The sequence below is a fragment of the Cynara cardunculus genome, assembly GCF_001531365.2.
Source record: "Cynara cardunculus var. scolymus isolate 2C chromosome LG 7, CcrdV1, whole genome shotgun sequence".
NCBI lineage: Eukaryota > Viridiplantae > Streptophyta > Magnoliopsida > Asterales > Asteraceae > Cynara > Cynara cardunculus.
In genome coordinates, this window is record NC_037534.1 from 6,645,641 (window position 1) to 6,672,429 (window position 26,789).

Genomic DNA, 26,789 nt, shown 5'->3' on the forward strand with positions numbered 1-26,789 from the left:
ATTCAAAAATAAAAACATCATCGCTTTCTTAAAATCACATAAAGTCATATTATAACATCGACTGAGATAAAGAATAAAATAAAATATTAAAAACACGATGTATCTCGCTGCATTGCGCGAGTACTCTTCTAGTATATATATATATATATATATATATAGGAGGTTTACTTTGCAAACCACGTTATTTGTACAAACCGTACAAACCTCATTCAAACAATCATAATTTTTCATTTTGTTCATTTTTTTGTGATTATGAGAGGTTGATTTATCATTTTTTATTATGAAGAGTGTTAATCATGGACTCCACTCTAAGGCTCGGCTTCCGTTATAACACGTTATGGCGTGCATTATTTAGTAAGACATGCTTTTTCTTTACTGTTTAAACATAAAACTTGAAGGATAAATGATAAACATATACGACACCTAGGACTTAGGGCACACCTTGAAAAACATCACGGCCTCACTATAACTCGTAAGGCTTGACCTAGCAACCACGTCATGCCTCACATCATTTAGAACCTCGATACCGTTTTACATCATATGGTATCGAACACCGTATCACACACCTTTTACATTATCCTACAACATTACGACCCCTTGAGGATACTATTCCAACCTTCCATCAACTTTTAAAGGGTATACATTTTCTTAACCAACTAAACATACCCTTATCAACAGATTGAAGTTTTCATAATATTTCATCAAATTATATGATCAATGAATATACAGGGTTACATATATATATACTTACAAGTTTCGTGTCTAAATGTTTATACGGTTTGGGGAACTGTGGATGCGGATGGTAGAGTCGATAGCCAATCTACCAAGGCCTTGTTGACAAGCTCGGGAACTTCATCATGGGGACAATGCCCTGCCTGTAGGTTTACAATAGATGTGTTTGGGTAGAACTCTTTGATGCGCATCGCCTTTGCAGGGCCCACCCATGGGTCTAAATCTCCCCACACTAACAACAACGGGCAAGACAGTTTGCTCAGCACACTATCAAGAGTGTATTTTCTTTGATTCGACATGAATCGTGTCATTAACCTGAAAATTAGATGACATAAATAATCATAAAATGGTATGCAGAAAGAACTTGATGACATTTTGATGTTTGATTATATTATTGCATGCATATAGCCTGAAGCACCAAAGCGGGCTATTCAGTTGAATGACCACCTCAAAAACTGAACTTAAGAATCTAACCTTTTACTGTATTTCTAAGTTTTTATGAGAGCGTATACTGTCCTGGTTTTAAACCAGGGGCAGGTCGTCTTCAGTTGAAGGTCATTGAGCTTAAAAAAATTAGGTCATGCTCCTAATTGAAACCTCATTTTTGGTTATTTATCCAAATGACCTCACGAAAACTATGGTTTGGAGTGATCAATTGGTGGGCATCAAGATTTTCACCACTCAAGCGTGGTTGCCGAGTAAAAACCAAACTCAGTAAAATCCCACACGGAAGTAGGAAATAGGCATACCTTTTTGGGGTAGAGAGACTGTTTTCGAGTCTTTATCTAGAAAAAGAAGAAAAAACTATAGTTCTAACCCATGTGGAGTACCTGTAATAGACTTCTCCAGCATTTGGATCATCTGCTGGTCTGGTAATTGATTCAATGAGATAATCATCTACATTTGCAGTATTTTTATATACCTGAAAATTTAGATCAAGTTTTCTTCATTAAACTCGTAATTAAACAAAGACATTCATTGTATAACATCATCTTCTTACAAAATCAAACGAATCCAATAAATCCCACATAGAGTAGACTGTAGAGAGCTTGTTTCCGTGCAAAATAAAATCTTTTTACATGTCAAAATAGCTAAGAAAATCAAGCAATCCTATAACATAAAGAAAGTAAATGACTATTTATCCAATCTTTGAAAAACAAAGGGCAATGTAGGGCCATCAATGTTTATAATTTTCGTGGTTCCACGAAAATTGGAGTACATCCGTTTTTTAAATGTCCAATGAAAATTGCAATCTTTAAAATTAGCTATTTACCATTTGCCATTACTACAAATATACTGATAGTCTTGATTTCAGTTCCACAAGATTCCTCTATTGTGTTTCCATTAAAGGGTTTTTTAGATATTTCACAAATATTTCAAACAATTTGGTTAAACTATGTGTTTGCAATTTTGATGGAATGGAAGGCATACATGTTAATAATCTTTATTGGACTGAAGAAAAATTGTAAAGCAAGACTTAACAAGGGAGGGAGTATAACATATAGTTTTCATAATAACACTAATAATAACTTCCTCCGTCCCATAATAAGTGTCTACATTTCGATTTTAGTTTGTACCAAAATAATCATCCATTTGGCCTAGTTTCCAATTATACCCTTAACAATAAGATGGAGAAATTCATTACTTCCTCTATTATTAAGGGAAAATTTGTCATTCAGTTAATTAAAAAGTTAAATAATTACATATCTTCAAAATTATGTCATTTCATCATGGACATTTATTTTGGGTTGGAGGAAGTATCAAAATTGAAACTAAATAAGTAGTATAAAAATAGTTTGACATACACTCTTCAAGACGGATTCAACGCGAGCTGGTTGCTTGGCTTGCCAAAATAAGAATCCAAGAACTACGCGCTGGAAAACTTCCTTCAATGGCTTTATGAAGAATTTCTGCAGGGGGGATTCTTCAGTCTCGGTGGTTGAATCATCTGGGCTTCCAAATTGTCCTGCAGAGTTCAGTAATGCAATGCCGACAACTTGCTTTGGCATTGCTTCAGCTGCCACCAAAGCAGTAAATCCTCCAAGGCTGAAAGTTTCCAATTTATACATCAATGAAATGTCAGTGGCAAGGAACAAAGATCCGCTAAATTTGATAATAATATCAATATGTATAGACGAGCACTGAAATACACGAAGGAAAAAGAGAAACAAAAGATCATCTAACGTACTTATGGATACCAAATTAGAAAAAATATCTTTACACGTCACTCCAGATGAAAAGATATCAAAGAAACGGGAATATATATAATCTGAAAGATTCACAGGATCAATCATATCATCAAGCTCAACTTAAACCAAATCAGACCAATCAAAATTGGTATATCCCACCCAAAGGTAGGGTAACGGGGTAAGATGTACACAAACCTTCCCTTTGTCTCAAGTCTATGTCTGATAAGACCTTCCACTTACGAAAAGGGCAAGTAAAACAAATAGAAAGCACAACTGTGAGCCACAGATTTGGGGAAAAAATGTTTTTCTAGGGCATGATTAAAAAGGCTGGGCTTTTTTTAGCTATTATGTATACACACACACACACACACTAGGTCCCAAAACAGATGCACAATTTCCCTCTTTGAGAAGTTCAAATACAAAAGTACTTCCTTGGTCATAATAGTTGTTACAAAATATTGATAGCATATTCATAGCAATCTTGGTTCACAAGTTCTATTTACAGATAGTTGAGATATTTGACCAATAGTCAACACTTTCATAAAAACAATTTATTCCACTAAAGAATACATTTATTTCAGGATGGAGGAGTAACAATATGCACAGAGAAAATGAATATATCATTGTGTTAAGCGAATCACATGTACAGAAATTAAAGCAGAAAAAAATTCAATCTATATGGAAGGTTCAACTTATCATGGAATAATGGAACTTCTATCAAACAGCAGATGTTTACCTATTTCCAACCAATATTGTTGGTTCTTTCACTATCTCCTTCAAGAAATCAGCAACTTGATCTCTCCACACCAATGCATCATATTCGACGAGTGCCTTCTCACTCCACCCAAACCCAAGCAAGTCCACAGCATAAACCTTATACTTTTTAGCCAATTCAGGTATATTGTACCTATAGATGTAACGAAAAATCAGAAATTTTTCCTTGAATCGCATCATATGTCCTATATTGCATATAGATATACAGAAAGATCACTACATCACAGTTATCAAAAAATGGGAGTACATCAATCGCGACCTTAGATCTTATCCACAAATTCCAACAATGGGTGCCACAAAATACTCATGTGCTTTACAAGGGTAGGGAAGAGCAGTCTTTGCCTTGCGTTTTATAAAGAAGCATTGCCGACTTGAATAGTGACCTTACAAGTTGCTCTAACTCTGGCTATGTTTGGCCAAACTAGCTAATATGCTAGTTTGTAATAAACTAGTTAGTTGATAAATTAGTTGTGAGTTGATAAACGAGTCACGTTTAGTAAAAACTAGCAAATAAGCTAGATGACAATGTAAAATGACTTAAAAGAAGTGGAAAAAGGCCCGTGAGGCTCATTGAAACACTACTTGAAGTAGCTTATGACTAACTAATGGGGATTTTTCAAACTCAAAATTCAGGTAGCTTATGGTTCCCAAACATGGGCTAAGGCTCCCCCACCTAATAGAAAGGACAAATTCAAACAATAATAAAAGGATATGAGAATCCAAAATAGCATAATAGAAAGGGACCTCCAATGGAAAGCTGAAGCACCAAAACCATGTATAAGAACTATCGGAAAGCCTTCTCCTTCTTCAACATAATGAATTTTGTGACCTCTCCATGTCCAGAATTTATATCCATCTTTCTTGAAAGGTAATCTCTCTAAACCTATTGAAATGCCCAATAACATTTTGCTTAATACAAAGCTACATCAGGATGAAAAGAATATAATGGATCAACATTTGGCCTTGTGGCTCCAGAAATACTTCATCAGTTTTATCTAACAATTTTCTTTGGCAGTTGGATAACAAAATTAAAACCCTAAATCAACAGAAACCAACCTTGAGCAGGTGGAGATACCAAATTAGATGGGATCACTGAAGCTCCAGCTGCAACAATTCCTTTCGTTGCGAGATCTCTCCTACTCAAACCGCATCTATTTCCTACCACACCCAAACGACAGTCAATTAACAACGTAATATAACTTATTAGCCGGTAACGAGTTGAAATTGGATCGAAAGCTTACTATAAGGATCATCAACGTAATATAAATTAGAGTTGGAATTGGATAGAAAGCTTACTATAAGGATGAATTCTCATGGTAGAATTGAAATTGTTAGCGGCGGACCAGTCCGTTGTTACTGGATGCGGCACCGTAGCACATGAAGACGACATTGAATCGGCTAAAATGGTGAAGGAGAACACGTAGCTACAGAGTTTAATCCGTTGGTGTGTTCATGGAGATAACAAAAATGGCAAATTTGCTGGTGACGAGTAGTTTTGAATTCAGAGATTTGGAGGGTTTGATTTGAGTGGCTGAAGTGAAGCTTTGAGGCTGTGGCTGACCCCAGGCCAAGTTACTTCCTTTCCCCCTGAAATTTCAGGTTTAAATATCGTTTTGAAACTTCATGTTGGTGCTAAATATACAAAATATATACATACGTAGAGATTACATAACACATGGGCTGTTTGGTAATTGCTAAATGATTTGGTGTAAAATGATTAAGTGGTCAGAAATATAATGCAAAATGATATATAATTGTTTGGTAATTGTGTACAATGAAATGATGGCTCTTAATGGTTAAGAGGATCCAAGATACAAAATCATTTAGAGGGTTTTAGAACCATTAAAAGGTAGACTTTTTTTTTGACAAACAAGATTCACCTCTTAACGATTCAGATGTTGCCTCTTAATGGAACTACTAAAAGATAAACAAACAACCCCATAGTAACATTTACACGACATCAATAACCAATTAAGAGAATGAAAATACAATCGAATTACAAATGATTTTACATTACAGTAACATTACATGTGTGTCATACGACCTTGGCCACGACCTGTGGTCGCGAGTCACCATCAATCATACGTGATTTAATCATTTTTGTGTTCATTTATTTGGTTATCATTCTCGTTTGAACATCCCTATGTATAGTTATTTACACAGAGTGAGTTTGGAGAAAAAAATCCATAAATGCCCTAATAATCATTCATTTGTATAATATGTACATGACATATAAGGAACTGAAAATGTTCCATGGTTTCTATATACATGTGCATATCAGATAAATTACGTTTATTCACATGTGCATACCATACAGATAAATAGTTACTAGAATGTTTTTCAATGATAATAACTTTTCAGGATCAAAATATAAGTTCTTATACTTAATATATGAAATACAAACATTCATGCTTTATGCTTATATACAAACACAAGAACGCAGTTATGAAACAATACTAATCAAGACTTAAAATCAAACTCGTTAAATGATTTGAACTGATTTTTACGAATTTATAGCATTTATTGGATATGTATTTGGTTATTGTTATTAATAGCATCCATATGAATTTGAAATATATGATTCAATGATTAACTATTAAATTTCTTTTTTATTATTTTAAATATATAAAATACTTTTTTCACTCACTTTTAAGAGTACGTTCTTAATAAACTTCAGGTTCAAGATCTACATTCCGTGTGTGTGAATGGTCATAGTGATTTAATTCTTCTAACCGTCGCACTTTTAGCACATAATGCAATGGCTTCTGATGCAACAACAAACACCAGTTTAACTTGAAGGGAAGTGATTTAGTAGCAGTTGAATGGAACCCACACCATTGCGACAGGAGGGGACTTTCCCAGCAACCTACTTTGCCAAGAGGTGGCAGGAGCGCAACGATCTAGCCCAAACCTACTTAAACAACCTAAAGGCTTGGCCCGGTCTGAAGGAAGAAGAAAGTCAACCTTGTAGAAAAGCAGATAGAAGAGGTAGCCTATAGACTCAAGCGACGAGCTCGGTGAAAACTCACCCCGTATTCCATGTGAGTCAGTTGACTTCRATTAGACCAGACCGACCCAGAGAGGAACATGCCCACGAGTAGGCATGGGAACGGGGCGGGGATGGGGAGGGTTTTGTAATCCCCGGCCCCGGCTTGTAATAACGTCCCCCGGCCCCGGCCCCGGTCCCCGGCGGGTATGAGGATTATCATCCCGTCCCCGATCAAATTCTAGCAATCCCCGATCAAACCCTATAAAAAGTATCATTTAGTTTGATACTACCGGGGATCCCCGGCCCCGATTTGAGTCTACCGAGGATCCCCGGCCCTGGGACCCGTTTTAGCGAGGAATCCCCGTTCTCGTTCAGGTCGGGTGAACCGGGTTCCCCACCGGGTCGGGGCAAATCACCATCTCTACCCCACGAGGGCACCACCAGATGTTGTAGATGAACCTACTAAAGACAAAATTGAGTATATATAGCTTTGTTAAATCACATGTAAACCAATTATTTTGGGTTTTCATAACCAAACATTCACTTTAGCTGCATTATTTTGGAGATCAAATTCTTATTCACCTGCACTTCGTTTCATATGATATATGAAAAACGAATATCTTACTTTCTATTACACAAGGCCACAACACGTGTTTCCAATTTGTATATAGATTTGACTTTGTTTTGGGTTCAAACGAGTTAGAAAAACGAGTTTTCTAACAAACGTAAGAGGTTAATTACAAGAACTGAACTGTGTGGCCATGGTGGGTATCAGACGTTGTTGGGTCACTTGACAACAGCAAATCCAAAATTTAGGTGATTGCGGCGGGCACACCTAAAGGTATAAAAAACATATTCGAATAACCCATTCTAACCAAATGGCTTTGGATTTCCCTAACCAACTTTACTTTTTAGCCATTTTTAGAACTGAATTCCTATTTTAGCTAGAGTTTGTGCAAATACGTATTTGCGCAAAGCTATTTTCAAATAAAAAAAATTCTTTATGCAAATGCAATCCTTACGCAAAATTTGAATCCTTACGCAAATTTACGTGATTTTTTTTCTTTTATTTTTCTAATATGAATATCGAGTTCAGGCAAATGTGTTAGGAATTTGCATAAACTATGGCTAAGAGGTTGTTTTTTAAACGTTTACTCGGGTATGCGTTTATCAAGTTACATTACCTTACTGGATGAATGTGACAAGAGCCAAAAAAAAGTTACTTGGTAAAAACAAAGGTAAGGACCGAGAGTTTTACCCGGTAAGTGAGAGCGACGACTCTTACCATAAGTAGCGCTTACCGAGTAAATTGTTGCATACGATACAATTTTGGTAAACTAAAAATTTACCAGATAAGAAAGTGATAATGTTGAATTTTGCTAAGCACTTACTCAAATAAGTGTTTACCAAGTCACATTATCTTACATGATGAACATGGTAAAAAACCAATAATCTTACCTGGTAAGAGCTAAGACAAAGACCGAGAGTATTACCCAATAAGTGAAGAAGATAACTCATACCACGTTTAACATTTACCAAATAATTGTTGGATACGATATCTTTTTGATAGATTAAAATTTTACCCAACAAATAAATGATAGTGTTAAATTTTTATCAATAAATATTTATCATATAAATGTTTAAATAACCGTTCTTTAATCTAATTTTCTGTTTTGCTCTAGAAACTGAAATATTGATTTAAAATTAAGAAAAAAATGGTGTTCTAAAAAAGTCAAATCGGTAATGCCAATGTAGGTGTTTTTTTGATCAAGATTGTAGGAATTTGACGAGTGAGCTTGTTCAAAGTTGTAGCAGTCGAAAAGCTTGATGAATCCAATCAATTTCTCCGCATTGGCTTCTTGATTGAATCCCATTTCATCATTGCTCTGAATTCCAATTTTCCGCCATGGAAGCTTCAGTAAGCAGATCATTCATGAAATGCACCAATCGCCACTTCCTCAATACACTTCTTCTTTCTAAATGCCATCCATCACCAACCCTCTTCTTGCCCATCTCTCAACACACCCCACTTGCTACCCTCTCCTTCTCAAACCCTAATTCTCACGTCCCCAAATCGAACCCCTCGCTCTTCACTACACCCTCCTTCCAATCCAGTCTTAATACTCCACTATCCAGCCATCGTTTTGCTCGGATTCTATCGGGCCACAACGACAAGTCTTTTGAATGGAAGTTTGCTCTCGATGGGGTTAACGGCGGAGAATTAGGGTTTGTTCCCGAGGATAAGCGGCCGATTGCGACGGTGGTGTTGTTAGGTTGGCTAGGGTCCAAGCAGAAACACTTGAGGAGGTATGCAGAGCTCTATAACCTCTTTGGTATGGATGCAGTTACCTTTCCTGCTTCGGTTTTCGATGTTCTTGGTTTCGATTTGGGGAGGAAATTAGAGACAAGGATTGCAGCATTGACGGATGAGCTTGTTTCATGGCTGGAGGAGAAGGAGAAAGATGGGAGGAAACGATTCTTGATCTTTCATACATTCAGTAATACTGGTTGGCTTGCGTAGGTTAATTCATTGGTTTCTTCAACAAATTTCTTGAAATTTTGTTAAGTTTGATTATGATCAACTGAGACCACTCCCTTATTTACTGTAACCAATGCTTGGATCAAATGCCCTTTCTGTACAATTGTCTTATAGACAATCATTATATGCATATGATGACAACAGTAAATAGTTTTTGAGTCAAATATTCATAATGAATATCATGATATTCGTTATGAATGGTTTCTTGGTTTTCAAAATATTTATGGTTTCTAAATGAACTTTCCTCTAGATATGTATGTATATGCGAGCTTTACAAATTTACATGATTGTATGATCGATTACTTATGTTGTATTTACAGTGGTGTTTACTTGTTCTTATGTATTTTGTAATTTGTATTTGCAGCTACGGTTCTATTTTGAACAGATTGCAGGGTAGACCAGACCTGCTGGAGAAGATCAAAGGGTGTGTTGTTGATTCAGGAGGAGACCCGGAGCTTGATCCTAAGGTTTTTATCTTTTCGTTTGTGTAATTTTTGATGGTCGAAGTTGATGTCAATTGTGAATCTTTTTGTCTGAGTTATGTGATCATGATTCATGCTACTGATATTTCTATGTTCAAAAACTTAAGACTTCCATTTTTTTAATTTGTTGTAAACTTTATAGATGCAGAGTACATTTTCTTTGTATTTATTTGTACACGTTCATATAATAACCAAGAAGCTCACACTTCACATTCAATATGGGACAGGTAAATTATGTACTGCATGTTATTTCTGAAATATGATAACTATAAAACGGTGTAATCATGAGTCACACTGTAATTCGTTCGCTGATAATGACTAAAACCATATTAAAGTTTTTCTAGGACTAGTTATCTCTTAGAACAATCACTGCATAGTATTGTTCTTCATTGCAGAGTATAATTTTTCAAAATTTAGCATTGTATTTCTTGTTTTCATGTTCTTTTTCGTATGCTCTTCTTATTGTCTATTTTCGCAATTTTTTTGGAGCAAGCTTTATCCTTTTTCGCACACTTTGCACAAGTCGGAGATCTTTACAGAAGCAACCGCTCTACTCTTTGGGGGTACAGTTCATACAACGTACACAATACATTTTCATCCCACCTGGGGGTGGGATATACTGTGCTCGTTTGGTTTGATTTGGTTTACATTTTATTTTTTATGAGTTGGGTGAAGCAAGGTGTTGAAGGACTTAGCTGGTCTACATCTATTGACTATTTGTTTTAATTTATAGTTTGTAATTCCCATCAACAAATATTGCATTCACTATGTGAACCCTTGAGAATGAGTACACACTTTAATCTTTTGAAGTAGCATGCCATCTACCACCTGATTTTTTAATTTTCGTTGTTATTTTGTCATTGTTACACACAGTGCCATAATCATTAAATGTTACTTGATTGTTATACCACGTTAGGACTAGAAGCCTGAAAGATAATATACATGATTCACATATTTGGCAAACAGCCAGGAATTTTGTGTTTTATAACATAAAATGCATCAAAAGAAGATTGGTGCAAGTTGTTGAAAATAATGGACAACTGGAAGTTACTTAGACCTACTGATTGGAGAACAACAAATACGCGTAATTCGTAATCCGATGCGATAATGTGGCTATCGAAATGTTGAACTAGACTATGTTATGATTGATTTGATCAAGATTGCCAAGAATGCAGTAGGAGGAAACCAAACCAAACATGCCTAGGCTAGTATGTGATCCCACTTGGAGGTGGGGTTTGGGGAGGGTAAGATGTATGCGGACCTGACCTCTACCCCAAAGTAGAATGGTTGTTTTCATGAAGACCCGACTTGTGAAAAGTGTGACAAAGAGAGAAAATGCTTGTTTGTTAGCAACTTAGTGAGCTTAATGCGACTCACAGCTTATTTGGTCAGCTATACGTGACTGTTGGGTAGTGGCTTAATGATATAGGAAGTGACTTATTCAGTAAGCTTTTAGGGGGGAGCTTTATGTAGAAAGCCAAGAATTTTCCAAACCTGCCTCTTCCAATTAAAAAACACGCTCCTTCCATCTATGAAAAAACCCTCCCAAACAAAAACCTTCTCTATCCATATTAAACCACACAGACAACTTTATCTATACAGGACTTAATGGAAAACCAACCAAACAGCCCCAAAGTCAGATAGGAGACTGATGCATTATGATAGGGATGTGGTGTGGGATCATATCAGGCTATCCTGCACTCCCATGGGTACTAGTTTGAGAAAATCGTTATAAGCCTTAATTTTTAAACTCTTTTTTGGTGATTGTGGGTGTTCGGGACAGCTTGTGCACACCTCGACTAACCCATGGGCCCCTCAATATAACAATCAGGATGGTGGCCTTAGGGGACTCGGACTGGCCACCTATGAGGAGGTGTCCCAAGACCTAGCCTTTATTTCCCAGTTGAGCTGTCCCTCAAGGTTACTAGATCTATGTGTTGCTTGACACTATATATGGTTTGAGTAATATTGGAACTCGATGCTATTTCCTTACAATTCAATACTTCATGGGGTTAAGATGAGGACCAAAAGATGCATTATTCTTCCTTGACTCCTTTTCAGGTATGGGCAGCTGGATTTTCCACAGCCATGCTTAAAAAGCAAAGCTCTGCGGTTAACTCTGAGCCCAGGGAAATACAAAATGAAGCAACTAATGCCAATGCATATGAGAAGGAGCCTATGTTCATTGAGGTCTTGCTTCTCACATTTTTCGAGAAGTTCTTCACTTATCTGCTTGAATTCCCGGATATAAACAAGTAAGTGCCTGTTTCAAGTTTATATAATATTTATACACGGAAGAACTCATATAAACTCCTAACCTTTGGTAAGGCTTGAACCCTTTCGGCTACAGTTTTCTTTTATACCAATGTTCCAGTTTCTGAACATAGAAGATAGAACAATCTATTCCATCCTATATATATGAAGCTTGCAGCAATTTCCATTCTTGAGTTTGTTATGAAAGTTTGCAACTTTTCATTTACCTATCTTTTCATTGTCATATAATGATTTTGGTGCTTTTTTTTCACAAGATTTCTATATTTTTGTTATTGCTGAAGGGTATTTTCGAAATTACACAACATTTTCAGAGTTTGTTATTGTTACTTGCGATGTCCCAGTTTCTAATATAGAACAATCTACTCCCTCCATCCCATAGAACTTGTAATGATTTCTAGCCTGGGATTTCCCATGAAAATTGCAACTTCACTGTTTTTGACAAATTTCGGAGGTCAAATTACCTATTTGTCCATTGCTATAATATTGATGTCATTGCTTGCTTTTGTCCTACAAGATTCCCATATTCTAATAATAGTGATAAGTATTTTAGATATTACACAACATTTTTAGTTCCACAATTCTCATTACTTATTTTCCGTCTTGTAGAACTTGCAATAATTTCTATTGTGAGATTCCCAAAACGAACACCCCTTTTTTTCTTGACAAGTTTTGACGGTTGTAATAGCATTGACATCGTTGCTTTTTTGTTCCACAAGGTTTTCATAGAGAAGTATTTTACCAAAAAGGTCATTGGCCGAGCGGTCTCTAGGTCATGGTAGATTTTCTGAGGGGTTATTTGTTTAGTTTCCGTTAAGTCCTGTATGGATAAAGTTATCTTTGTGTATTAAATAGTCTGTTTAGATTGGGAAGGTCTTTGTTGGGAGGCGTTTTTCATAAATGGAAGGAACGCGTTCTTTAATTGGGAGGGGCAAGTTTGGAAAAAACTTGGCTCTCTCACTCACACGATGCTCTTGGGTGGCAGGGCGGTGTGGGCCCTTTTGCACAAACATCAAGTATGCGATGTTTATAGGACAGAAGTACTAGTTTCTTACCAATGCTATCTCGATTTTTATGTCACAGGAGATTGACAAAAATAACATCCACTCTTGCAAAAAACCAACCTTGTTATCCGCAACTTTACCTGTACAGTACAGCCGATAAGGTGATTCCGTCACAGAAAATAGAATCATTCGCCGACCTCCAAAAGAAACTCGGAAGGGAAGTTACTACATTCAACTTCAAGTCGACCCCACATGTAGATCATTACCGAACATTCCCAGATACGTACAAATCTCTAATTCAAGATTTCTTGAATCAGTGTTTTGCTGCTGAAGGTAAGCAATTGTACAACTTAGTGCATTGATATTGAAAAAAAGCTTGTTAGAATTGCTTCTTGATTTATTTCTCAAGGTGTAACAGAATACAACTAACCATGCCTAGATTACAATGTTAACAGCAGGATTGCTGTCAAAGGTTAGATCTTAGTTGGTTACCAAAATGGGGTTTTGGCAAACTGTAGTCAGGTAAACCTTAGAGGGGTTAGCTCGCTGGCAATAAAGTTTGCGCTTTTGTGGATCCTACTCGTAGGTCACCGGTGTGAGTCCCTTCAAGGCCATTATGGATTTTTGTAGTTGTTCTTTGGGTCCCCGTTGGATTAGTCGAGGTGCAGACAATCTGGTATGGAGACACATGGTTAACACAAAACAATGTAGTCGGGTAGCACTTTTTGGTCAACTAATTTGGTTTTGGACAGGCCATACTTTCTCTGATTCTAGTCAGGTTCTAAATGGCGTGAGACATGGCGTGACAGCAAAGCCAAGCCTCGAGCTGTAGGAACCACGACGTTTTCAAGGTGTTACTTATGACGACAAATCTCTATATCAAATATAATAATATATAGAGGAAGGATCATGCGAGAAGTTAAACATTTTGCGAGAAGACGAGAAATCTCAATATTATTTTAAAAATTACACTTTTTTGGTAGTTTAATCATATACATTAAGCGTCTATATATTTTGAATGCAACACATGCTTAGTCATATATGATTAAACTTGTGTATCATGCGTGTAATCATATATGATATTGAAACTTTTCGCCTTCACTTGCAAAATGGTTAGCTTCTCGTTTGAATTCACCCCTATATAGATATAAACATATGTTTTCTACTATTATTCAATGAGTCAATGATGTTAAACAATTTAAATTGGGTTATATATTAAAAATTAACAAATAAGGCATAAAAAAAGTAACAAAGATCAAATATCGCTTTACAGAAAGCGTGCATTAGACTGTGGTGTGTCACATGCTTAACGTGGTACGAGATACAAGCCTTAAGCCACGGTGCGGCATGGTGGTGGTTGTATGAGCCTTTTAGAACATTGATTCTAGCTTCTGATTAAATTGAAAAGAAGGTTTGGTTTTGACCTTACGATTTACAAGTTTAACCATCGCTAAAAGTTAAAACCAAACCAAACACACTCAATATGTATCGTGTAGAAATAGGGTTTTTGAGAGGTAAGATTAGGGAGTGTAAACTAGACGAACAGAGTAGTAAGATATTCAAGCTCGATTCGAAAAGAAAATACCAGGCTCGAGCTCGAATAACTTTTTCAATGTAGGAGTCGAGCTCGAATACATTTTCCTGAGTTATCAAGCTTGGTGCTTGTTTATAGGCTTGAACTTACGATCGATTAACTCGTTTATTGTTTCGAGGTTGATAATTTTTATAGTATGATTTATGAACATATAAACATGTTCTGCTAGAAAAAGTATATGCTCGAATAGCTTGACTCGGCTAGAAAATTTTAATCAAGCTTTTGAACGAGCAGAATGGAATATTGGTATTATGAATCTCGGCTCATTAAGTTAAAATGAGTTATATTTTGTGTTCGTGGTCGACTTGAGCTTGAGAATTATTAAGCTCGAGCTCGAGTAGCTTTTTAAAAATACAAATCATTTATCTGCTTAAGAGGTAGAGAGATTGTTTTCTAAGTGGTTTTTTTTTATTAACATGGATATCCAACTCGCTATGCAAGCCGACTAATCTTAGGACGACCATATGTTTTGTAGATAATCCGGATTTACCGCATTTGAACCTTCATGACCTCATGTGTTTTTTCAAGCATCACGTTATCTGATTCTTTATTCATCAAACCTTAGATTTGTTTCAACTTTACTTTTCATCACCCGAATGATGTAATTCACCAACCAACCATTTTTGCTGTTTAATTTATTTTGTTCGAATTTTGTTTATTTTTCATCTTTATTCGAATAAAAAATCGGGATGAGGTTTTTTAAATTTAATAAATATTGTTATAAACGTTCATGTAATCACATCCATGATCAGTTAGTCTAAGGAGTTGTTTAGCTGTTGCTGAATGGTTTGATGCAGAATGATTAAAAAGTAAGAATGATTAAGAAACTCTCATGATATAGTGCAAAATGAAATATAATTGTTCGGTAATTGTTTACAATGGAATTAAAGCGCTGAATGATTAAGGGAGACTCAAGATTCAAAATCATTCAAAGAGTTTTAAAACCATTAAGAGGTATACTTTTTTTTTTGCCAAACAAGATTCAATTTTTAATGATTCAAATGCAGCCTCCTAATGGAACTATTAAGAGGTAAACAAACAACCCCCTAGACCCTAAGAGTTGATAAATTATTTTCTAGTTTTTCATTTTTTTCAAGGTTTTTCTTTAAACACCACTCTTTCTATGTATATTTATTAATAATCATAGTATATAATTTATATTTGTAAGGAAACCAAAATCCAATTTATTATTAAGAAGTTATTTCCAAATTTTCGTATGACATGACATAAACAACAATAAAGTTCATACCATATCAACAACAGTGATCGACGTTAAATCATGCAACTTATCTCGTTATCGATTGAATCATGCTATTCTCAATGATCAAAGGAGATTCCTATTTGCATTCCTTTAATGTTAAAATCACGTCGATCGATTCATGCATTATGAATGTGAAAAGTGAGTTTTGATATTGATGTGTGTAAAGAGGAAACCATTAGATAGAGATGTACTTAGCAATGTAGATGAGGGGTTGGGTTCATGTGAGACCAAGGGTTTTTTGTGAGACCCGTAAGACCAATTTATGTTCATTGATCAATTTTATAAGCTAATGATCTAATGGTCTAAAGTTGCAAGGTGACAATTTTGTAATTATTGAGAAGTCTCGTAACGTTTATGAATGTTCAGATCTGACGATTGTAAATCTAATCCAAGGGATGAGAATTGGTCTTACGGGTCTCACGAAAAACCATTGGTCTCACATAATCACAAGTCTGTAGATGAGTGCATTAAATAGGAGCATTTATTTGCAGATAAAAATCACAGCGTCCCAAAATCTCATGTTCCATTCATTTCCACCGATCACATTAATACACGTAATCAAAGAGAGAATGTATAAATGAAATAAATAAATTTAAAATAAATAAAAAATCTGATGTGATTTAATCTCATTGGTGGAACTGGGACATGAGTGAAACATGAGATTTTAGGAAAGATGATTTTTATTCTTTATTTGCACCCGTTAAATAATAGGAATGTTGAATGCATTGGAAGTTGGGATGTTATTATAAAGGGAAACTGACTCAAATGGTCATTTCTCACATTTAATTTGGTTTTCTTAAACATTTTTATCCCGAGTTTACCCAAATGTCATTACTTTCGTAATATTCAAATCCACAATATTAGTTAAAAGACAAAAAGAAATTCAAATTCAACCAGTTTACGGTTGCAATTACGGACCTGGCCTCGCAATTGTAGATTTGTGTTGAATTTGATTTTTTTTTGCCTTTTAGCTAATATTGCGGACCTGAATATTGCAGAAGTAGTGACATTTGGGTAAACCCGGGAGAAATGGTAAGGAGACCAATTTGGTTGTGAGAAATGGTCATTTGAGTCAGTTTCCCAAGATATCATCAGACGTCAAACTCAATTTAATAAGGTGAACAGGCCAAAACGATAGCATCTACGTAAATTAAGTTAGGAGTGATACTTTTGGGTCCTTCGATGACATAGTTTGATTTACATGACCATAGACAAGTGGGCTAGTTGAACTAATAGTACCTCTCTAAATCAAATATGTTAGGATCGAGGGTGTGTGAGTTTATTTGTTGCATTTGCCGTATATAAATATTATATACTTCAAAAAAAAATGTTAGGATCGAGAAACATAATCTTTGAACTATAAATAGTGAGATACACCTATGCCTTAAGTTCAAAATATAATACCATGAAACAAAAAATGATAAGATATGGTACCTCCATATGATTGATTGGATCAATCAGATTGCTCGGGGAAGAAAAACACATTAACATAGCCTTGATGGTCGTGACATGTTGCTAGATGTTTACCACTGCCTGTGTTACTGTGCATCGTATACAAGTGGGATAATGCATGCCCACGACACTTGTCATACAAGGATACTGTTGGGGAGCATGTAAACCTATATGTTCACACATAAAGAATACGTTTGCTTCCATTTGAATGTAAACTGGAAAGTCATGTTTGACAGTTAAATAATTATTATTGAAGAATAATTATAAAATATGTGTTAAAATGTGATTATGATTATTACATGGTTTTATCTGTAAATATGTATAATTATTAATGTTTTATATAATTATATAAATATTCACAGATAAACACTAAAATCTTATTTGACTTATGGGTTATCTGAAATATTGGTCCATATATATAGGGTAATAGACCAAACCAATTTTAAGTGATTCAATTCTGGATTTGATTATCAATCTAAATACACATATATTAGAACTATGGTTCTTTTGGGCTAGTACCTGGTGGAAGATCTACGTGTGTTCGTGTGTTGATCAACCGTATAAAAAACTCCGTTCGGTTCTAAGTGCTACATCAGATTCCTCGCTAGATCTCAAAAAGTACATCCCTAAAATAGCCTATTGTGTGTTGTTTTATTCATTGTATCCGACTTCGGTTTTAATCTTTACAAAAAAGTTTTTCTAGACTTTGTAACCAAAATTGATTTTCCGTTGCGTTTAAACGGTAACAAATTGATATAAAACCCTATGTGTGTGTGTGTGTGTGTGTGTATATATATATATATATATATATATATATATGATTGAGTTTCGGTGAGAAGGAGAATTAAGGTGAAAAGCATAAGAAGGGATCTCCACCCTTAGATGCACATTCAGATGAGATGCACCTACATGAGATTCACCGAGATACACTAGATCAATCTTCGTATCAAGCGCGATTCATGTGTGAGTTTGAGATTAAAGGTGATCAAAGGTCCAGATCCTTACATGTTTCTTCAAATCTAATTCTTTTTAGTAAAAAAATAAAATAAAATAAAAACCTTAATCCTTTTTGCTAAACACGGTCTTATTGTTTCGTTACAAAATATGCATTGTAAATCAATTTATCGAGTTCTACTTGCTTTAGCAAGTGCACATGGTAAAGACCAAGACGTTTATTAGGTAAGAGACATAATAAAGACCAATAGGCTTATCTGGTAATTGAGGAAGAAAACTCTTATTCAGTAAGCTTTTATCGGGTAAAAAACGCTTACCAACAATTTATTTTAATCTAACTTAATATTTTCTAACTACTTTATTTATATTTAACTACATTCATCTACTTTCAACTAGGGGTGGCAATGAGTCAGGTTGGGTTGGGTTCGGGTTCAACCCATTTATTAAACAGGTTGAAAATCTCAACCCAACCCAACCCATTTAATTAAATGGGTTGAGATTTTTCAACCCAACCCAACCTGTTGGGTTAATGGGTTGACAACAGGTTGATCTGTTTACGATTTTCTTAACCCAACCTGTAAAATAAATGGTTTGAACCTGGGTTGACCCATTTAATTTTAAAATTTTAAATAAAAAAAGAACTAGAGTATTTAACTTTTTTRAATAAAACATAACACAACCACACATACAACCAAATTGTTCAAAGTTTGAATAAAACACAATCACAACAAATATATTGTTCAAAATAAGTTGGAATTTTTTATACTCTAAGTAACTCGACTTCCACTTTCATCAACCCCAATTTCACTCTCGTACCTAAAATCCTAAGACCATTAGTCCATCTGCAAGTGTAATCCATGCGTACAAAACAACAACTTATATGTAGATTGTATAATTATCTCAATGAAGACGAATGATAACAATTATCTCTGAGGTATAGGTACAGTGATAGAAACAAATAGCCACACCACCCAAATAACAAATTCAAACTTGAAAGAAATCACTAAAGTTCGATAGAGTCATAAAGTAACAAATTATCAAAGAGAAACATGAAATTCATATGATCTATACGAAGTTTAACAACAAAATACTAAACAAACATGATCATAAAGAACTTACTCTGCTATCTTTCAACAACGCCTCAATCCCTCAACCTCAAATCGAAAACTGAAAGTCTGAAACCAACCCAAATCTTTGATTGGAGAAGGTAGAACTCAAAAGAAGGGGAAAAATTGAAGAATAGAAGGCAAAACATCGAGACTCATGATACTGAATAGTAATGAAGCGTGTGAAGACTCTGGGCTGGGTTTGGGTTGGGTTAATGGGTTGGGTCATTTTTTGCCACCCCTACTTTCAACTAGATGGTTGGCTTCTCGTGAGAATAAAATTTATGGTGAAAGAGAAAGAAATGATCTCCACCCTTAGATCAATCCTAATTAAAGAGTAACACTAGATCAACCCTAATGAGATACATATGATCAATTCACTTCTAAAAAGCCATTAATGGGTTAGTTTGATATAAAAAATGATCAAGGATCAAAATCCCTTTTTATGGTAGTTGTTGGATGGTTTTATGTAGAATGATTATGTGATCGGAATGATTAAGAAACTCTTTTAATATAGTGCAAAATGAAATAGAATTGTTTGGTAATTATTCAGAATGAAAATATGGTGCTGAATGGTTAAGGGAGACCCGAGATACAAAATCATTCAGAGAGTTTTAGAACCATTAAGAGACAAACTTTTTTTTTTGTCAAACAAGATTTAATTCTAAAACAATTCAGAGGTTGTCTCTTAATGGAGCTATTAAGAGGTAAACAAATAACCCAACTAGTCTCACATGATCCTTTGTCTTTAACTACCTTAATTTTTAAATTTATATTAAGTCACTTTCACAGGCCATTACATGCATTTAATCACTTTTACATGTATGAATTGGTTAAAGTTACGTCATGATGATAAAAATTAAATAAATAGAAATAGTTCAATATCGATAAAGATATGCGAAATTTTTATTCTTACCGAAGCACAATCTTGTTGTTAAGGGGGTGTTTGAGATTGCTTATAAAAACAACTTAATGACTTATTCCGGTGTGACACCGGTAATAAACACTTTTGAGTGTTTGGAACTTTGGATAAACAACTTATACCGATGTCAAACTGGTAATAAGAAGTTTTTGAAGAAGTTATAAACTCTTCTGACTTATAATAAGTCGTAAGTGCTTTTATAGAAAAACATAAGTTGTTTCCTTCTAAATATACTCCATAAGTTAATCACAAGAGTGGTGACTGATTGTTTTGAACTTGACTTCAAAGGTCAAAAGTACCTGGAGATCCCAAGTTCAAATCCAAAGTTGAATAAAAATCTCCTTGTGGTTACGGAGGTTCAACTCGTATAAAAGATTGAATATCCAGGTTAATAAAAAAAAAATACTCGATAAGTTAAAAATATTGAAAAGGAGGTCGACGTAAGTATAAAAGAAATTATTTTTATCAAAGAAGAATTCTGAAATTATGTCGGATATGAAAATATGACCAAAATATAAATTCTACCCCACGGAATTTTCTATTTTCATGGATGGAAACATTTCTAGTCATCTTTGGATCGCTGTTTTTATCGAATATATATTATGTTTCTTTCTTTGGTGGGCGTGATTCACCGTCTTCGATTCTCTCTGTTACCTCTCAAACCCTATTTTCCATGGTGATTGCGTGATTACACCAAAACCGGTGGAAGATTTTCTGTCCACCTCCATTTTCTGGTGCTTCTCCTGCCTTTTTTCGTCTATTTTGCGCTCTCGAGTTTGATTTTAAGCTGAATTTGAATTTGTTTCAAGGTTGCAGCCTTGAATCTAGATTCATAAAGGTGTTTTGCAGTTCAGTCGTGTAGATAACAGAGGTATGATTTGTTTTTGCGTCTTTGAATTTGTAATATCTTAAACTAATTAGTTTTTATTGTTGTAGCTTTGATCTCCTCCGCAGTTCGACCGCCTCAATCTACCAGCAGTTCCAGGTTCGTTTCTCTCTGTACCGATCATCTTCTTTTGTTCCCTCCTTCGTCCTTCTCCGTCGCGATTTTTACGGAATCGTTGAATCAAATTTGTTGTTGTGAAAGTTAGTGATGTTCATCTGTGAATTTTTTGGAGCTTCAAGCGAGTGTTAATTTGGTTTCCATTCTAGACTGGTGCTTTTTTTTGGTACTCTATGTTTACGTTTTCATCATACATGATTGAGATGCTTTAAGCTTAATGTTTTGATGAAAGGGCAAAAAGAGGTAGGGGTCCATATTATATTTCTTGTCTAGCTGTACTCATTGTACTCAAATCCGTACGTACAGTAATAGAACAAGTATTCGCATTATTTGCGCCTGACAACGATTTTATTGTGTTAATTAAGTTTCATCGGCGTTGATTAATTTCGTTCAATTATAAATATTCACGATTGAACACAAATCTGCTCGAGTTCTTCTTGATTTTTTCCGCATATGATGATAATTGATGTTTTGAAACTGCCTATAGTAGCTATTGTTGTTTTTCTCAGGTTAATTGAGCTGAGAGAATGTGATTTTCGGGATTTTTGTGATTTGTATTATTGGATACTAATGTTGTAGCTTATTTGATGAATGCGATCAGGCTGTTGCAAGACAATACGTTGCATATATACCTTTTTGAAAGAGTACAAATCAGATATATCAAGTAGTTGCAATAAAATGACAATTGTGGAGGACCCAAATCCAAAGGTCGCACCTAATTTGTCAACCATATCTCCACCAAATTCCTATGGAGCCGTTGTTCTAGGTGGCACCTTTGATCGCTTGCACGATGGTCATCGTCTTTTCCTTAAGGTTTTTTTTGCCTAAATGCATTTATCTATTTTTCATGACAAACACACACACACTCTCTCTCTCACAACAATCATAGGATGAGGTTTGCTTAATTCCTTTTGAGGTGAGGAGGCTTTGAATGTTAATTGCAGGCAGCTGCTGAGTTAGCAAGGGATCGAATTGTAGTTGGTGTTTCTGATGGACCTATGCTGTCTAAGAAACAGGTTTACACCATGCTCCTTCAATTGTTCCTAGTTCCTACATGTGCACTCTAATTTGTCGCTTGTTACTATTGTGTGGCAACACTTGCATAGCATGAATGCACAAAGGGGCATGCATGGTTATGCAAAATTGGAGTCCATCGTAGAGCAGTTAGTTGCCTACCTTCCACCCCCTCCCAAACAAAAATGAAAAAAGAATAAAGGAAAAACTGCTATGCCAAGTTTTGACATTGGTGTAGAAGCTCATTTTGGGTTTATTATGAATCAAGCTCTAGCCACGACCTCCAAAGAGGAAAAGAGCATTTTTAGTATAATAAGGTTCGTTTTCTTGAAAGAAAATACCTTACAGGAGAGGTGTTACAAGCCTTTGAGAATGAGCTTCCTTTCTCAGAGATCAATATTTTCAGTTAGCAGTAATGTCCGGGTGGCTGTAGGTTTAGGTGTGGTGGTAGCATCCTTTCTAGTGATGGGTATAGGACCAAAATTTTCTTCTATAAATATAAATGATATACAAAGTTATGAAAATATTGAGTACACAACAAAAAGTAGTAGCAAGTTCATTTTTCACAGTGTGGCAAGTTTATAAATATGGCTGGCTGAAAGATGGACCTTTGTATCCATGATCCATTGGGATTCCACAAATTTAGCTTAGTTCACACAACGCATAAGCACAATGTAAGCTCAGACACTGATTTGAATGAATGAATCCACCTTTAAGAATCATGAATGGCATAGGCACACTCATGTAATTACGTAGATTTTAAAACGTGTTTCCATCTTTCAAGTCTTGATTATCTTTTCCATAAAGTTGAGAACTAATTAAGAAGTTAATATTCTGTTTGATTTTGTATTAACCTGTCATCTCATGTCCATCATAGTCATCCTCATTTTGACATTCTTCCGATTGGGGATCAATTTCTGTGACTTATACAGTGTGATGTCGATGTACCAACTTTTGCAGTTTGCGGATCTCATTATGCCCATTGAAGAGAGAATGAAAATAGTTGAAAACTACATTAAGGTGCCAAAGCTTCTATTTGTTTTTTTTTCTTTTCTTCATCTGTTAGAATCTGCCTTACTTATGAATCATATTTAAATGTTAAGTGAGTTGATGGCTCTTGATTTTTCTCCTTACTAGAGTCTAGCCGGTTAACTGAAGATGCAAGATGACCTGTTTGATCCTTTTTTCTTCTATACCCCTAGGTGGGCGTCAAGTTAGTCATTGTACCTAATTTCTTGTCTTTCCACCCAACCTTGGTGTTTTTATCAAGGGGAGTAGAAATTTGGACATACTGTTTTTTTTTTAAAAGATGATCACTTGCATGAGGGGGCTAGAGCCTCAATCATGCTTTAGCAGAATACTGACAAGCTCTTCTTTGAGTTTATATATTAATTTTTCTTCCATTAATTCGTTGTTGAACATCCCACTAATTTAATCTCTTTTCAGTCTATCAAGCCAGAGCTGGCAGTACAAGTTGAACCCATTATTGATCCTTATGGTCCTTCAATTGTTGATAAAGATCTGGAGGCTATTGTTGTCAGGTTTGCTCCTTGACCACTTAGATCTACATGGAATTGATTGTTTTTTAGAGACAATAAATGATTTTTAGTGTCGAGATTGTTTCTTAACTTCCAGAGTAGTATGACAAAATCGGTAGAGTACATAGCCACATTTCTGGTTTGCTTTTCTTGGTCACTTATCTGGCCCCCAATGTGATGGCCAAAGCTTAGTTGGAAACTTCTCCATGTCATATTCATTTGATTGACCATCAACACCTAAGATTAGTTGGTTACCAACCTTGAGGGCCAGCTCAACAGGCAAATAAGGCTAGGTCTTGGGGCTACTCCTCATAGGTCATCAGTTCGATTTGCATCAGGGCCATTGGGGATTTTCGTGACTGCTCATGGACCTATGGGACAAAGTCTTTGAATGTCTTTATGATGTATGGAAAACTAATGTGAGAATCTTGTTTGGCAGCAAGGAGACGTTACCTGGTGGATTATCCGTCAACAAGAAGAGAGCAGAGAGAGGCCTCTCACAACTAAAGGTACATATTCTGCAAATTACATCGACTTTCTAAACGAGCTTGATATTTAATATTTTCTGGGTACTTGGGTTATGTGCAGGTTGAAGTTGTAAATCTGGTATCTGAAGAATCCAGTGGAGAAAAACTGAGTTCTTCCACATTGCGGAAGCTTGAAGCAGAGAAGGCTGGAAAACTTTAGCCTGCATTAACTGGTATATAGGTACAACATGCTGATACAACCAGGTTTCTTCTTCTTGCTTTACAAGTGGTCTTGGTTTTCATGATATCTTTGGTCTTGTTGAATAAATTCTGTATATAAAGATACCTTTTATGCAGTATACTTCAATTTTCTATAAATAACATAAACATAAAATCATTTATTTGGGAGATTAAGGTCACTCGTCTCAGAAACATAAATATAGATTTGCTTTTTAGGTGGTCTTGTATGAGCTGCAGATCGTAGTTACAAGGGATAGTTGGGTATTTAAGTGAGAGTTTTGCTATGCAACAATGTTTACTAGTGGATATTTATCGACATCCCATTCCAGATTTCGTAGTGTAGTGTAGGGGTAACCAAGAGATTTTGATGGTAATGTGTCACCTTTTGGAGATTGGTCCCATTGAACATCATAAAGAGACATGTCTGATAATGCCAAGCATCATTTGATTGCTCGTATTCTGATTGAACAACAAGTGCCCAAGTCGAAAAGAACAAATGTAGACAAACAATCACCAGCTGATTGGAGTTGTTGACTTTTAGTCAGTCGTTCAAAAACACAATTCCCTTTTAATTCTAGGGTGTCATTTTTTTGTCAAAAACCTCAACTTCACCATCTTCCTTTTAAGTCGAAAAGACAAAACCAAACAAACGCGGTATATCCTATCCGACCGATCGACTGACCGAAGAGGTGGAGTTTGGGGGATAAGATGCACGTAGAACTTTCATCTGACTCAAGAGACAAACAGAGAGGCGGTTGAACTCACGAGGACTTGAGTCAAAAAGCTCAACGTTTCTGAATGTTATTTTCCAGTTGATGCTGGTATATATTGCAACTTACCTTCAACTTTGTTACCTTGGATGACACCAAACTTTCTCATTCAAAAGGGCCAAAATGTAATTTGGCATGAATAAGGAAAAAACATTATTTTTAATCACTGAAGGGACGTTATGTGTGTGTAGTCATCGGTTTTTATCTTTTTGAAGGATAAAGAGAAACACAAGTGTTCTTTAAACGTGTGAATATTGACCCTCAGGGCGTTTGGTTTTGAGGTGGTAGACTTGTGGCCCTATATTACTCTCCAAATGAACCCTCGAGGAGAATAGGGAGCTTCCAACATATATATAGGAAAAATGGTCTATGCCTAATCGAACACGTCCCCTTCAACAAAGGCTCGATGGACACAAATTGTCCAGGATGTCAAGAGGGGGTTAGCCAAAGGGTCTAGTACTCGAGGAAAATAGGGAGCTTCCAACATATATATAGAGGAAAAATGGTCTATGCCTAGTCGATGTGGGATTCGAACACGCCCCCTCCAACAAGGGCTCGATGGACACAAGTTGTCCAGGGTGTCAAGAGGGGGTTAGCCAAAGGGTCTAGTCCTTAGAGCGGCAGATTTTGGCTTTGAAATACCATATTACAGTAATGAAGAAATGTGATTATATTACTTCAATGAAAGGATTACAAAGAGACCTATTTATACGACCCAAATACAAATAGAAATTACACTCAATACTCTAATATTTACTAAATGCTCAAGTGCTTGAGGGCAAGAGACATTGTTCTCACTTACCTTATCATGTAACATTATTGGTTATCAAAATGAATTGTTGGTAAGCGTCTTAAACTTGACAAGTGCTTATCGGTTAAGAGTCATCACCCTCACTTACCGTACAAGACTCTTGATCCTTGCCTTCCCTCTTACAAGGAAGATTCTCGGTTCTTGTTATCTTCATCCGAAAAAGTAATTGAACTGGTAAGCGTTTATCAAGATAAGTGTTTAATAAACGACTCCTTAAACAATCATACAAACTCGCAATCACTATAAGGGTGAATCTAAGTGTAGCGGAGAGGGTGCTTGCTCTATCTATCGACAAAATGGAAAAGTTTTTGGTCGTATTAAAAGTGCATCTATCTTAAATAGAAGTGTGCACAAGAAGTGGTTGTAACCTATTAGTAAAATATGCTATTATAGGTTAGAAAGTCTAGTTTATCTCTTAATAGTTCCATTAAAATGTAACATCTGAACCGTTAAGAGGTGAATGTTGTTTGACAAAAAAAAAATATGTCTTTTAATGGTTCTAAAACCCTCTGAATGATTTTGTATCATGGATCTCCTTTAACTATTAAGGGCCCCAATTTCATTGTAAACAATTACCAATCAATTATATTTCATTTTGCATTATATCATGAGAGTCTCTTAATCATTCTGCACCAAACCATTCAGTAACTATCAAACAACCCCTAAATCTTTTTTAA

The 26,789-nt window shown here is 35.6% G+C and overlaps 3 protein-coding genes across 8 annotated transcripts; 2 read left to right on the forward strand and 1 right to left on the reverse strand.

Annotated features, from left to right (window-relative positions):
* Positions 1-574: 574 nt before the first annotated feature.
* On the reverse strand, positions 575-5,240 carry LOC112515384 (pheophytinase, chloroplastic). The gene is made up of 7 exons (XM_025122179.1): positions 4,992-5,240; positions 4,752-4,853; positions 4,440-4,578; positions 3,658-3,828; positions 2,538-2,778; positions 1,563-1,654; positions 575-1,047 (listed from the first exon to the last, which is right to left on the reverse strand). The coding sequence occupies exons 1-7, from the start codon at positions 5,083-5,085 to the stop codon at positions 771-773; spliced, it is 1,116 nt and encodes a 371-aa protein (XP_024977947.1). The 5' UTR covers positions 5,086-5,240; the 3' UTR covers positions 575-770.
* Positions 5,241-8,497: 3,257 nt separating this feature from the next.
* Positions 8,498-13,436, forward strand: LOC112515423 (transmembrane protein 53). Its single transcript, XM_025122238.1, has 4 exons — positions 8,498-9,201; positions 9,588-9,690; positions 11,767-11,960; positions 13,060-13,436. The coding sequence occupies exons 1-4, from the start codon at positions 8,591-8,593 to the stop codon at positions 13,340-13,342; spliced, it is 1,191 nt and encodes a 396-aa protein (XP_024978006.1). The 5' UTR covers positions 8,498-8,590; the 3' UTR covers positions 13,343-13,436.
* Positions 13,437-20,837: 7,401 nt separating this feature from the next.
* On the forward strand, positions 20,838-24,705 carry LOC112515381 (phosphopantetheine adenylyltransferase). 6 transcript variants are annotated; one of them, XM_025122170.1, is made up of 9 exons: positions 20,838-21,003; positions 21,079-21,140; positions 21,206-21,254; positions 21,874-22,085; positions 22,217-22,288; positions 23,247-23,306; positions 23,733-23,827; positions 24,264-24,333; positions 24,413-24,705. In XM_025122170.1, the coding sequence occupies exons 4-9, from the start codon at positions 21,951-21,953 to the stop codon at positions 24,509-24,511; spliced, it is 531 nt and encodes a 176-aa protein (XP_024977938.1). In that variant the 5' UTR covers positions 20,838-21,003; positions 21,079-21,140; positions 21,206-21,254; positions 21,874-21,950; the 3' UTR covers positions 24,512-24,705. The 6 variants fall into 6 exon arrangements, with proteins under 6 accessions (XP_024977938.1, XP_024977939.1, XP_024977941.1 ...); XM_025122171.1 differs by having other exon boundaries at positions 20,849-21,003; positions 21,086-21,140; XM_025122173.1 differs by having other exon boundaries at positions 20,851-21,003; positions 21,191-21,254.
* Positions 24,706-26,789: the final 2,084 nt, after the last annotated feature.

What these genes read in the sequence shown, in the direction of transcription:
- LOC112515384 (XM_025122179.1), bottom strand. Translation starts at nt 5,085, where the DNA reads ATGTCGTCTTCATGTGCTACGGTGCCGCATCCAGTAACAACGGACTGG. An exon ending in TTGAATCCGTCTTGAAGAGT is followed by an intron (nt 1,655 to 2,537) that starts GTATGTCAAACT and finishes CTAAATTTTCAG; the next exon opens with GTATATAAAAATACTGCAAA. An exon ending in GCTGGAGAAGTCTATTACAG is followed by an intron (nt 1,048 to 1,562) that starts GTACTCCACATG and finishes TCTAATTTTCAG; the next exon opens with GTTAATGACACGATTCATGT.
- LOC112515423 (XM_025122238.1), top strand. Translation starts at nt 8,591, where the DNA reads ATGGAAGCTTCAGTAAGCAGATCATTCATGAAATGCACCAATCGCCAC. An exon ending in ACCCGGAGCTTGATCCTAAG is followed by an intron (nt 9,691 to 11,766) that starts GTTTTTATCTTT and finishes ACTCCTTTTCAG; the next exon opens with GTATGGGCAGCTGGATTTTC. An exon ending in GAATTCCCGGATATAAACAA is followed by an intron (nt 11,961 to 13,059) that starts GTAAGTGCCTGT and finishes TTTATGTCACAG; the next exon opens with GAGATTGACAAAAATAACAT.
- LOC112515381 (XM_025122170.1), top strand. Translation starts at nt 21,951, where the DNA reads ATGACAATTGTGGAGGACCCAAATCCAAAGGTCGCACCTAATTTGTCA. An exon ending in CTATGCTGTCTAAGAAACAG is followed by an intron (nt 22,289 to 23,246) that starts GTTTACACCATG and finishes CAACTTTTGCAG; the next exon opens with TTTGCGGATCTCATTATGCC. An exon ending in TAGTTGAAAACTACATTAAG is followed by an intron (nt 23,307 to 23,732) that starts GTGCCAAAGCTT and finishes ATCTCTTTTCAG; the next exon opens with TCTATCAAGCCAGAGCTGGC.